At 29.7% G+C, this 12,876-nt stretch overlaps 1 protein-coding gene across 1 annotated transcript; it reads right to left on the reverse strand.

Annotated features, from left to right (window-relative positions):
* Positions 1-9,982: 9,982 nt before the first annotated feature.
* LOC125846722 (cytochrome P450 86B1-like) lies at positions 9,983-12,085 on the reverse strand. The gene is made up of 2 exons (XM_049526304.1): positions 10,850-12,085; positions 9,983-10,603 (listed from the first exon to the last, which is right to left on the reverse strand). Exons 1-2 carry the CDS (start codon positions 12,074-12,076, stop codon positions 10,199-10,201), a joined length of 1,632 nt encoding a protein of 543 aa, XP_049382261.1. The 5' UTR covers positions 12,077-12,085; the 3' UTR covers positions 9,983-10,198.
* Between the last annotated feature and the right edge of the window lie 791 nt (positions 12,086-12,876).

Genomic DNA, 12,876 nt, shown 5'->3' on the forward strand with positions numbered 1-12,876 from the left:
CCTGCTGCTCTAATGGACATACAGAATCAAAGGAGTTGCTTTTTGTTTTTTGGTCATTTATGATGGAATTAAAAGTGCTGATGTTGAGTTGAACATTGTTTTCCTTATATGCAGTCTTTTGAATGTTTGCTCTTTTCTTTTTTGGGTAAACTAAAGTTTGTCATCCTGCATTTTTGTTTAATTCAGGAGTGGTCTTATCAGGGGATGGTTCTGTTCGGTTAGGATTTTTGGATGTAGAAGGTATATTGTTTGGCTTATTTGGGCATGAATGTACTAGGTGGCCAAGTCTTCCGCATATAGTGCATAGAGGTGTGGAAGGTTCATATTGGATTTTTTGCAGATGGGTACCTATTAGGATATCTCTTGGAAGAGTTCTGGATAGGGGTGCTAGGATACAGAGCTTCGCGTATCGTCCTCTAGTGGTATTCATAGTGACTGTCTATTTTTAGTATTTGGTTGCCTATTTGTTGGAGGATGTTAAGGTTGTAAAATTCTGTAGGGAGTTCCGGTAGTCTTATCCAAACTGTTGAGAAGTTTATTTGAGCCATCGAGGGATTGAATTTTGGTTCCCATTTCCTAGCCGAGATAAATTGCTAGCCGAGGAACCATGGACCTTGATGAAGTATTTTGTCATAGTTTTCTGGTTTTGCTAGTTTTATGAAATGGAAGTCTTCACTAAGGTCTATGAGGCTTATTTTTTCAGAGAGTTGCCAAAGAGCTTGGAGGCGATTTTGAAAGTAGATATAGCCGATTCTTTTTCCAATTAGAGAGTACTTCCAGGGGGAGTATAACCTAAGTTTGTCACTTGATGAAATTGGAATGAAGTTTGGGTGGTTGTGGGATTTTCTTGCTCGTCTTGGAAGTTGATATTGTCTAGGCTTTGTTTATATCGTTTTCATTTATGGATGCCTTAAGAGTTTCTAGAAAACTTACTTTATGAGTTGTTGCGCGCGTATTTTCTTCTTCCTTATGCTTCTTCATGTACCAAATCTGTTCTTCCATGTTCATCGTCGTAGCAGAAAATCAAAACGTTAACTGAGTTGTTGGCTATTGTTTGTTCCAGCAATGCATCTGTACGGAGAGCTTTTTTTATGGTTATCTTTCTCCAATCAACTTTGTAATGATCATGTATACGTGCTGGAATATTTTATAGGAAAAATCACACCACATGTGTTTAAGACTTTATATTACTAGTCATAAATGTACATTTTACTTTATATTACTAGTCATAAAAGTTGGCACGAAGTTTCACTTAAACACCTCAACTAGGCGATGTTCATTTTAAACCCCTTATGTTGGATCTCGTTGTGTCATTTTGACATGGCATGGTGAGTGTAATACACTCAAAGTCAGCACGTGAAAGGTTTTCTTTTTACCAAAAAATTATTTTTAAAACACTGTTCATCTTCTTCCCTCTTTTTTTGTGATTATCTCATCCACCATACACCATCAATCCACCGCCGTAGTATTATCGCCATTAATCTTATTAAAATTGAAGCAATTTTTAATTTTACAGATCTGAAAATTACCACAACCATCATCTTCTTCTCATTCTTTTTCTTTAGATCCAACAATTAAATTTCAATGCCACGAAATAATTACTCTATTTCTTGTTCACATATTTGAATCCTCTGCACATACGAGAAATGCATAAAAAAAAACAATTCTTCCATTGTTAGTTATAACTGATTCTTTTTAGAAGTAAAGAAGAGAAAAAAATTATGCTTTTATAAATTAATTTTTTCAATGTTATTAAATTCTTTCGAAAATATCTCTTGAAATGACGATAGAGTGAAAAAGGGGTTGAGGTTGGGGTAGGTGGGGGTAAAGAGGANGTTATAACTGATTCTTTTTAGAAGTAAAGAAGAGAAAAAAATTATGCTTTTATAAATTAATTTTTTCAATGTTATTAAATTCTTTCGAAAATGTCTCTTCAAATGACGATAGAGTGAAAAAGGGGTTGAGGTTGGGGTGGGTGGGGGTAAAGAGGATGGACGATCTAGTGGGGGTGGAGGAGCGGTTGGGGTTGGGATGGGTGGAGTGGAGAAGACGCCTGGGTTGGTTGGGTGAAGAAGATAGGGGTGAGTTTCTTGATGAAAATTAGAAGTGATGAATTTCTTTTTAAAAAATATTTATTATTTGAAGTTTGAAATGCCACATGTCATCAAATCAATGGTTATTTTTCTTTTTACTTAAAAGTCATTAGTTTAGAATTATTTTTTATATATATGACATGTGTCTTTATTTAATTTGTCACTTTGACATGTCATCGGTGAGTGTTTAACACACACTTTATATTTTTGGGTGATTGTTAAAATAGTGTCCAAATGACACAACGAAACTCTACATAAGGTGTCTAAAATGAACAAAACTCAGTTAAGGTGTCTAAGTGAAATTTGGTGCCAACCTTAAGGGGCCACCGATGGGTTAACCCTATTTAAAATAACTGTTTAATTACAAGTTTGAACACATTAGGATAATTTTATATTAAATTAAAGTATTTTTTTTATGGTAGTTACTGATTAAAGGAGCAAAAAAAAGGGAGTAATTTTCTTAATTAACTGATAATTATACAATTATTGTTACCACATTCTAGGGAATCTGTATATATTTATATAAAGGAGAAACATGAAGCTGCTGATGTGGTATGTCTCTAAAGCCAAGAATAATATTTATCTTCTTTTTTTTCAAATTTTTGACATTTATTTTTATCTTATTTTAAATTAATGTGTAACATGATCAAGTCAATGAATAGAAACAAAAAACGATTCTATTAATTTCAAGCTTTTACTCTATGAATAGGAAAAGACATCCGTTTACTTTCAAAACTTTTGTAACTCCTAAATCCTAATTAACAGATAGACCTTTTGTATCCCCCTAGCCCAACTACTGCCCCCATTAATTAGCATTTAAATTAATTGGTAATTAACAATTAACAATTAGAAATATAAGAAAGAGGAGATGCCACTCCCAGATTATTGTGGAAAATGAACAACAACAAAGATCAACTGCCATCAAGCTTTGAGGTATGTTTCCTGACTAGCAAATCTATCTCTTTTTTTTTTTTCCTTTTAAACTTATTTTTGTTATAAATCTTAAATTTTATGTAGAAGCAAATAATATTTCTATGATATATATTTAGATTGCATTGAACGACAGTATGATTTGTAGACGATTTTCTTACATCTCACCTTTATAGAATATCAAATTTGATTATATGAGATAGGGGTGTACAAAATCGAACTGAAAATCGAACCAAACGGTTTGGTTTGACTTTGGTTTGGTTTTGAAAAAAAAAAACCCGACTATATTTGGGTTGAATTGGTTTTAACTAAAAAAAATCTACCCGAGACCAAACCAACCCGAATTTATATATATAATTTTAAAATTTTATTTTATACATAAAAATATTTACTTTGATATAATTTTTAAATATTTCTTATATTTTTTCATAGTTTTTATCTTTTAATATATTATTTAAAGTTTGAAACTTAGAATTATGAATGTGTCAATAAAAATTATAGTCTACAGATGTTGGTAATTATAATAAAGCTTAAATCAAAATCAAATTAATACTAATGCAAAAATGAAATCAATTCAACATTAAGAATGACAATAATATTGAATATTTTGTTCTTTAGTTTTACATTGGTTTAGACAATTAAAATACATAATCTAATTTTAATTTTCTTTAATATTTAGTCATGTAACTAATACTTATTAAACTTAATTTTAGCATGATTTCGTACTTTTAAATTATGATCATTTTCATTATGACTTGTTAATTTGCAATATTTGTTTTACGCGATTTCATTATTATTATTTTTGTTGGATATTTTAGTGTCATTAATCATATCATATTGTGTTATATTTTTAAGAAACATCTTAGATAGTTGTATTTTGGTAGGACTTAAGAAATATTTGAAGTACAAGTAAATTATATGTTTGTATGAATACTTTACCGGAAAAACCCGAAAAACCAAAAAACCCGAGGTTGAAAAACCCGAGTTTTATTGGTTTGGTTTGGTTTGGTTTATAAATTTAAAAATCCGACACAAATAGTTTGGTTTGATATTTGAAAAACCTGAACCAACCCGGCCATGTACACCCCTAAATTATGAGATTTTGTTGCAATCATAAATGGATAGCTAATTGCACATGTAAGCGAACACCTTATAGTTGATCTGTCATAATTAAGAAGGTATGATATTTCATGGTAACTTTTTATACTTGTTAAAGCTTTCTAAATTGTTAATTTAAAATATTTTATTAACTAGCTCAAGACGTCGATGCGCTACCAGATTGAACATTTTCTTATCAGCATGGGAGTTGTCTTTCTATTATTCTTATCAAATACACATTGAGGTTTTATTAAAAAAAAATAGACAGTAATGATACGTTTTGTTTCATTGTGATGTTGTTTATTATCTTAGGATAGTGTACGATATGCATACTTTATGCACATTGAAAATTATTTATTTTTCTTTTGAAGTTACTAATCTTAATATTGTCATTCACACAGAGTTGGTGGCCACGAGAATTTTGCAAAAAAAGTGTTGTACTCAACACTTTTTTATTATAGTGATTCAAGATTTCATGACAATATAATATTATTGTATACTTTCCAAAGTTCTTCTAAAACAAATTAATTTGATTGCACATAATTTTCACTTTCTTATTATAGTGATTCAAGATTTCATGACAATTTATTGACTACTTTTCTTAATTTCATCTAAAAAAAAATTAACTTGGAAGTATGCGGTTGCAATTATTTTTCACTTTTCAAATTCATCTAAATTTATGTTGCTCTCGCATTTTTCTATATTTACTGCATATTATGGTAAATGCTATAACTTGAAGTTTAAGTTAATTTCTTTAGATTTTGTAAGGTATTTTGTAATGTTTTTTTAAATATTTCTTTAGATTTTGTAAGGTATTTTGTAGTGTTTTTTTAAATTTATCAAGGCCATGTTAGATGTTGGCTTATGTTGATAATAAATTGGTTTGTGTTTTTTGCTATGCATTACATGAAGTTAAAATGCAAGTCATTTATTTAACATTTCGGAGAAATATCAAGATTGTTTAAATGTAAAAAAAAAAGGTGAGTGATTCTATTGATGGGATTTGGTATGAGATCGATGAGATTGATATTCCAATCTTTCTTCTTAGAACGTATTGATTTTTAGTTTTTAAATTCTACTTTTCAAAAGTTTTGATTTTATTTTAGGGTAAAAAAAGAAATGTATGTGAAGAATATCATTTTTTTTTAAAACGAAGGCGCTATCCACTGATATTTTCCTTTTAACCCATTATTGTGCTATATTTTAATTAATTTCAATTAATTGTATACGGAAAAAAATGACACCTGGATTTATTAAAGAGATCAATCAATTAAATAATGAAAATTTAATAAAAATATTCATATTTGTAAATGTAATCTAAAAAAATAAAATATATATAGATAATTTTATTTTTTATAAAGACTAAATTTATGAAAATATATATATACTCACTATTTTGATGATCGTGCGACTATATTCACTAGTTGAGGATAATATAAAAAAATCTTCCCAAATCTCTCTCCACTTTCTTCCCCAAACGATTCTATCACTATCGTACGCATCTCCATCTCTCAACTGTTATCTTGCTCAACTTTCAACATTCTTTATCTAGCAAACAACATCTATGAACACAAAAGTCTCTTCTTTAAAAATCCATCAGCTTCACTCTCCATTTTCTTGTCATGTTCATCTTTATCTTAGCACTAGTTTATAACCACTTCATCATCATATTTGTTCGTAGAGTAATCAAATCAGTGATGGACATATCTCATCTCTAACGCATTGGTATCAATGTGTTCCTCTTCGTTGTAGCAGTGACCATCATAGCTTTTATTGAAATCAAACATAAAAGATCGAAGAATGTTGTGAAAGGAGAAACTTCATAAATGATTACGCATACAACGATTATGATGCTCTGTGTGTGTGGATTTTGATTCTATTGGTTATATTTTTTGTTTATAAAATGGTAACTAGTTAACTCTAGATATCAATTTGCAATAATGTTAGTGTTTTGGAAGTGTATAAAAATTGAAATCAATTAGTAAGTTTAATTTAACATGTATAAACAATTCATTGTATGAAATTTGATATCCCAACAAATTCGTGGACTCTTATACTTTTTATTGATGTTTAGAAAATGTGTAAAAATTGGTCTCAATTAGTAGTTTAGTTTAGTATGTATAAACATTTTACAGTATGAAATTTGATACCTCAACAAAATTTATGAAATAGTATGTTCTTTATTGATGTTTAGAAGTGTATATAAATTGACATCGATTAATAAGCTATGTTTAGTTTGTATACAGTATGAAATAGGTAGAAAATTTGATATTTCAACAAATTTGTGTATTAGGATATCTTTTATTAGTGTATACAAAGTGTATTAAAAGTGGTATCAATTATTATGTTTAGTATAGTATGTATAAGTATCTTACTGTATGAAATAGGTATGAAATTTTTTACCCCAACAAATTTGTGGACTATTATATTTTTTATTGATGTTTAGAAAGTGTGTAAAAATTGGTATCAATTAGTAAAAAATAGTTTACTATGTATAAACATTTTTACTATATGAAATTTGATCTCTCAACAAAATTTATGGAATATTATACTCTATTGTTGTTTAGAATGCATACAAATTGGTATCAATTAGTAAGTTTAGTTTAATATGTATAGATATCTTATGGTATGAAATTTGATATCCAATAAGTTTGTGAATTATTATATATTTTATTAGTGTTTAAAAATAGGTACAAATTATTATAGTGTATATAAGTATTTTACAATATGAAATAGGTATGAAATTTGATATCCCAACAAATTTAGAATTATTATATCTTTTATTGGTGTTTAAAAGGTGTATAAAAATTGATACTCAACTACCCATTAGTAAAGAGCAATAAATTGTGTATTAATTTTAAAAAAGTGTATTAAAATTGGTATCAATTATTAAGTTTACTATAGAATATATAAATATTTCACTGTATGAAATAGGTATGAAATTTGATACCTCAACAAATTTGGAATTATTATATCTTTATTGGTGTTTTAAAAGTGTATAAAATTGATATCCAACTACCCACTAGTAACGAACAACACATTGTTAATATTTTTAAAAAGTATATTAAAATTGGTATCAATTAGTAAGTTTAGTATAATATGTATAAATATTTTAGGGATAATTTCAAAGACCTCCCTCCAGGTTTTGCTCCATTACGCTAATTTCTCTTGTGATTTATGATATTATGTTTACCTTCCTTATTTTGATTTTCTTGTAACCATTCTTAAAATTTATTTAGCATAAGTATAGATAAAATAGAATATGACTAAATTACCCCTTTTAAAATGTTACTTTTAATTATCTAATCTTATCCGTATCTTATTTATCAAAACATTATCAATGAGAAAGCCAACTCGCAGGATTAAAAATAATAATCAAAATCTCTGGTCTCAAAAGTAAGAGATTTAATTGACTTAATGAAATACGTATTAAAAAAAGATTTTGATTAGTAGAAAATGCGTTCGAGTATGTTATTGCGCTTTCTTTTTTATTTTTAATTCTCCTTGCAAGAACACATACTAATTAAAGTGATGAAATTACATCAAAATTAATCTGGGAGAAAGAAGTTCATCAAATTTTAATTACAAAGTGATTGAATATCCAAAATGATCAAGATCCATTTACATGAGTTCATGAGGGATTAGAATGAAGAAGTCATCAACATGTAAAAAGATGAAAAGAAAAGAATAATTGCAGGCATTCTCCTTTAGTGGGTACGAAAATAATGTTATAAAAAAATTATGAGGGTTCAATTATGTATGTATCACAGTTCCAAACTCAGAGGACTAGAAAGTGCTTAAATTTTTTAATAGTTTTCCTTAATTAAAAAAGATATTCATAAATTAAAAAAATTTAACGTTAGATAAAGGATAAATTAGTCACATTCTATTTTATTTATGTTTATTTTAAATAAATTTAAAGAATGGTTACAAGAAGATCAAAAATAAGGGAGGTAAACGTAATTACATAAATCACAGGGAAAGTTAGCGTAATAGAGCAAAACCTGTAGGGAGATCTATGAAATTATCCTAATATTTTACTGTATGAAATAGATATGAAATTTGATAACAATTTTTTATTTATGAAACTTGTATATATAAGATGCTAATTGTAAGTGATGTAGTATTTTCAAATGAAAACTAATTATCCACCTCATGCAGATTGTTAAAAAAAATTATTCATCTAAAAAAATTACAAAAATATCATAATCCAAAAATAAAAATGCTTATTTTAATTTTTTTTAAAAAACAATTTCAAATAAAAAAATGATATCAGCAAAAACACTATTACGTGGATTTTTTTTATAAAAAAAATTGACAACTAGAAAGAAGGAGGAAGGAAGAACCAAAATAGGAGATTGATAATATTAATAAAGAGATCGATAACAATAAAAGTAATGACCAATTAATTGAGAAAACAATAGGGTATTGATATCCTATCAGTTATAGAATACTATAATTAAGGTTTACACGGAAAATACATTATTAATTAATTGATTAAAAATTATTTTAATCTATTCTTTGTTTTATATTCATTTTATTAATTTATTATTTGTTAGAAATCTAATGTTATATATTGAAAACTAGAAAGTCTTTGTTATAACTAGTAATATCACTCTTAAATATGTTATTTATTAAATTTACACGTGATTTGTTATATTCATGGTTATGATTGTTTAGTTTTTTTCAAACATATGGTACAACGTTTGGTGTGTTTGCACAGTAGTGTTGTTGGTACAAATATTATTGCAACTAAAATTGAGAGGTTAATCATTGATTTTATAAACTTTTTTTTTTCTTGCAATATCATATGTCAAAGTGTTCTTAGTTTACTTGCAATAATATTTCTCAGGACAGAACAATTCTGCTTCTTACCTTCTCTACATGGAGTTATTATTATGTCTACTAAATATATTAAAAGATGATTGAACATTCCATACATAAAAACGGCAAAAATTCGGTGGTGGATTAAAAGTGCACCAATATTGTGAACATGAAGAACTATCAGTGTTTCATGGGAAAATTCAAAACTCAAAAATAAGGGACTATTTTGTGTTTTTTCTCTTGTTTTTTTTGTGTCCAATAAGTATAGTTTTTCCATCTATTAATTTCAGCCCATTTCCTGAAAAAAAAAAAATTCAGCCCATTTTGACATGTTCAATTTTAGTCGGATCCAGCCATTTGGCACTCCTAATTCCAACTTAACCAAAGTCATAATTTCGGGATGTTGAAAGCATCGATCATAAGCCGAGGATTGTTGTCGTTGAAGAGTCCAAAGATTTAGACATCATGATCATCGATGAACTTCCGAGCTATTTGCAAGTCTTTGAAGAAAGGGTAAAGAATCTGAAGGAAGAATTGTCCGAACAGACAACTTTTATTGGAAGGAGAAAGATATTGAAAACTGTGATTTGCATCATAGACGGGGAAGAGGTAGATGAAGATCCAAGAAAGGAGTTGAAGTCACAAGACCGAGTTGTGGATATCTTCATCAAGTCAAGAAAAATTAGAATGCTTGAGAGTGATGACCTAAGTATAAAGGAGGGTGTTGAAAATAAACTTGATTAATCTCATGTACATGAACTCTATCATGTATTAGGAATTAATGTTCTCATGTATGGATAGGTTTTGTTCATGAACTAGAGATTATTAGATTATGTACATACTATAGAGAAAACCTATGCATACATATGTAGCATAGTTAATTATATTATCAAGTCAAGTTAGAAGTAAAGGTTTCAAATCATGATTTCTTATTGCATATCCAAATGGACCCTAAGTCTTTGTTATCAAACAACTTATAGTAAATTGTTTTTTGGATATTTGTGATTTCTAGTAATGTGATACTGAAAAAATTAGCATGAAACAGAAAGAATGTAGTATATCAAAATTAAAGAATCATAGCAATCAACACAGAATCTATTATTCCAATCACTCACCTTATGTACCTATTTCAATCTTTTTTGCTTTCCCTGTATCATTACTACTCGCACCCATTTTTGTATCTTTATATCACTGAAATTTGTTTTAAAAAAAATTACGAAAAATAGAGAAAGGATCGTACAAACATTAGAGAGCTACATAAAGTATTTGTTGTTCAGAGGAAGTTGAGATTGGTCACGCCTAGAGAGTTTGACTTGTAGTCCATACTTGAGGTACATAGTAAGAGCCATTTTGGGCATAACTGGATGGCCTTCCACTACCTTGACATGGTAACGATAGAGGATGGATGCAGCTGTGAATTTCATTTGGTAATAAGCAAAATCTTTGCCTAAGCAAAGGCGAGGTCCTCCGTTGAAGGCAGTGAAGCGGTATGCTGGTTCACTCATGTACCGTCCATCTCTCAACCACCTTTCAGGTCTGTATTCTCTGCAATCTTTACCCCATATACCTTCCATTCTTCCCATTGTGTAGATTGCATACACCACCTTTGTTCCCTTCTTCAACACTGTCCCGTCTGGGAAAACATCGTCTTCAACAACCTAGACATAACAATACAAATTTATTCCATCATCAAATGCTATATAATAACTTAATAATGCAAATTAAATTGGTTGTATGATTAGAGCCATTAACTCTTAAAATATCAAATCAAGTACATTTTAAGTGTCAAAATTGATCTTTTAAATAAGTAGTTATGTGTGAGGTACAAGTAATGTAACCGATAATTATCTAGTTTAAGAACTGATAATATGAGTTATTTAATGTTGAAAATAGAAAAGTTTTACCTCTTTGTGATCAACTGGGACAGAAGGGTACAATCTGAGAGCTTCAGAAAGAGCAGCTTGTAGATAATCCATTTTCTTGATCTCTGCTGGCTTGAAAATCAATGGACTTGCATTAATAGCATCCTCCCTTTCATTCAGAATCTTACAAATTTCAGCTAAAATCCTTTGTTCAACTTCCGGATTACGATCCAACAGCCAGAAAAACCAGCTTAATGCAACTGAAGATGTGTCTCTTCCAGCTAGAATGAAATTCACACATATATCTCTTAAGAACTTATTGGAAAACGGCTTTCCTTCTTCATCTCTTAACCCCATAAACACTGTTAAAAGATCTGATCTCTGTTTACTATCTGCTATAGAAATCTCTTTCTTTCTTGTTCTGATTACTTCATCAGCAAATTCATCCACTTTTTTCAGTGAATGTTTAAGTGTCTTCTCTGTTCCTAACCCGAGGCACCTCATGGTTTTCCATACAAGCGTGGGAGTGACAAACCGTAGAACGGTTGCCTCTGTTGCTAATTCGAAAGCTTTAGCAAATGGAATTTGGGGTAAGTGAGGGTGGAGACACCCTGGATCAACCCCAAAGGCAATCATGCAGACGTTATCAAATGTGAGCCTAAGGAGAACATCTTGAAGATCGATAGGGTTTGATTGCTTGATTGAATCTTCTAAAACAGGTAAGAGCCTAGAATGAACAAGCTCCAACAATGAATCTGTCGTCATGTTCCTGAACTTAGCAGAATGGAATTCAATGCTAGCTGGTTTCCTCTGTTTATGCCAATTATCATAATCTGCATTGAATATTCCATCTCCAAGAAGGTCTCTGACAGTGCTCCGGAAGTAGTCTCCTTTTGGGAAATTTGAGAAGTTTGTCTTAAGAAGATACTCAAGATTCCGGGGATCAGATGTGACCACACAATTCAGGTTGGTAAACCATGGACCTCGGAATGTAAATGTCCCGTTCATGCGGCAGAGAACATCAGAAATCCACTCATACATGTCTTTACGTAAGCCTAAAATCAAAGAAGGCAACATCCCTACGAGTGGCCAGTTTGGTAGTCCTTGTTTTTTCGCTTGCCTTAAGGAATGTATAGCGATGAAAACAACAAGTGCGAGGAATATTTCCATGATTTGTATCTCTGGCAAGAGAAACAAACTGAGATGTTCAAATGAGGAAGAAGAAGAAGAAGAAGAAGAAGTCATGTTAATTGAGGTGAATGTATTCATGAGGTTGAGATGATAGGTAGTAGTAATATTGTTGTAGTTATAATAAGTATGGAGTGTGATTGTTTTGGTGTGATTTCTAGTGCTACAAATATAGCTTGTTTACAGTTTTGATTTGGTGAGCTGAAAATAGAAAGAAATTACTCTCTCATCTATATATGTTGTGATTTCAAATCACATTTCTTGTTGAAGAGGGTTTTTTGATCAACAATCAAACTGTTTTTTTATCTTCTTATATTGATTGATTTCAAAATATGGACGTGTCTCTCTCTCTCTCTCTCTCTCTCTCTCTCTCTCTCTCTCTCATTAAACCCGGTTGACTAAACTCGCAAGGCTTTTTTTTTTGCAATAGAGTGGGTGAGATAGTTAACCTAAGTTACAACAGTTTTCTAGTCTTTCCCGCGCACACGTTTTTCCCTTCTTTTTTTCTTCCTATAATAATCTATACAAATTTCAAGTTAAGTGTGCCGTTTAGCTACAAAAACTTATTGGTCTCTTTTACCCTTTGGTATGGTGGTGCCACGTGGAATCTCTTTTTTCTTAGTTTTTATGCAATTGAAGCAAAATAAAATAGTTACTAAAAAAAATATTCTGTCCGTCTCAATTTATGTGACACTTTTTAAATTTTGAGATTCAAATAAAACTATCTTTGATCATATATTTTTAATTATTGTGGCTTATAATACTTTTTACGCAGTTTACAAATATATAAATTTCATTTCAAAAAAATTATACATTTCACACATACATTTTCAATCAAACTTACATTATTTGACTCTCCAAAAATAAAAATATCATATAAG

The sequence above is a fragment of the Solanum stenotomum genome, chromosome 12 (genome assembly GCF_019186545.1).
Source record: "Solanum stenotomum isolate F172 chromosome 12, ASM1918654v1, whole genome shotgun sequence".
Classification (NCBI taxonomy): Eukaryota; Viridiplantae; Streptophyta; class Magnoliopsida; order Solanales; family Solanaceae; genus Solanum; species Solanum stenotomum.

Excerpts from the sequence above, each read along its gene's own strand:
- LOC125846722 (XM_049526304.1), bottom strand. The coding sequence starts at position 12,076 with ATGAATACATTCACCTCAATTAACATGACTTCTTCTTCTTCTTCTTCT. Across the intron at positions 10,604-10,849 it reads TCCCAGTTGATCACAAAGAG|GTTGTTGAAGACGATGTTTT; the intron begins GTAAAACTTTTC and ends TGTTATGTCTAG.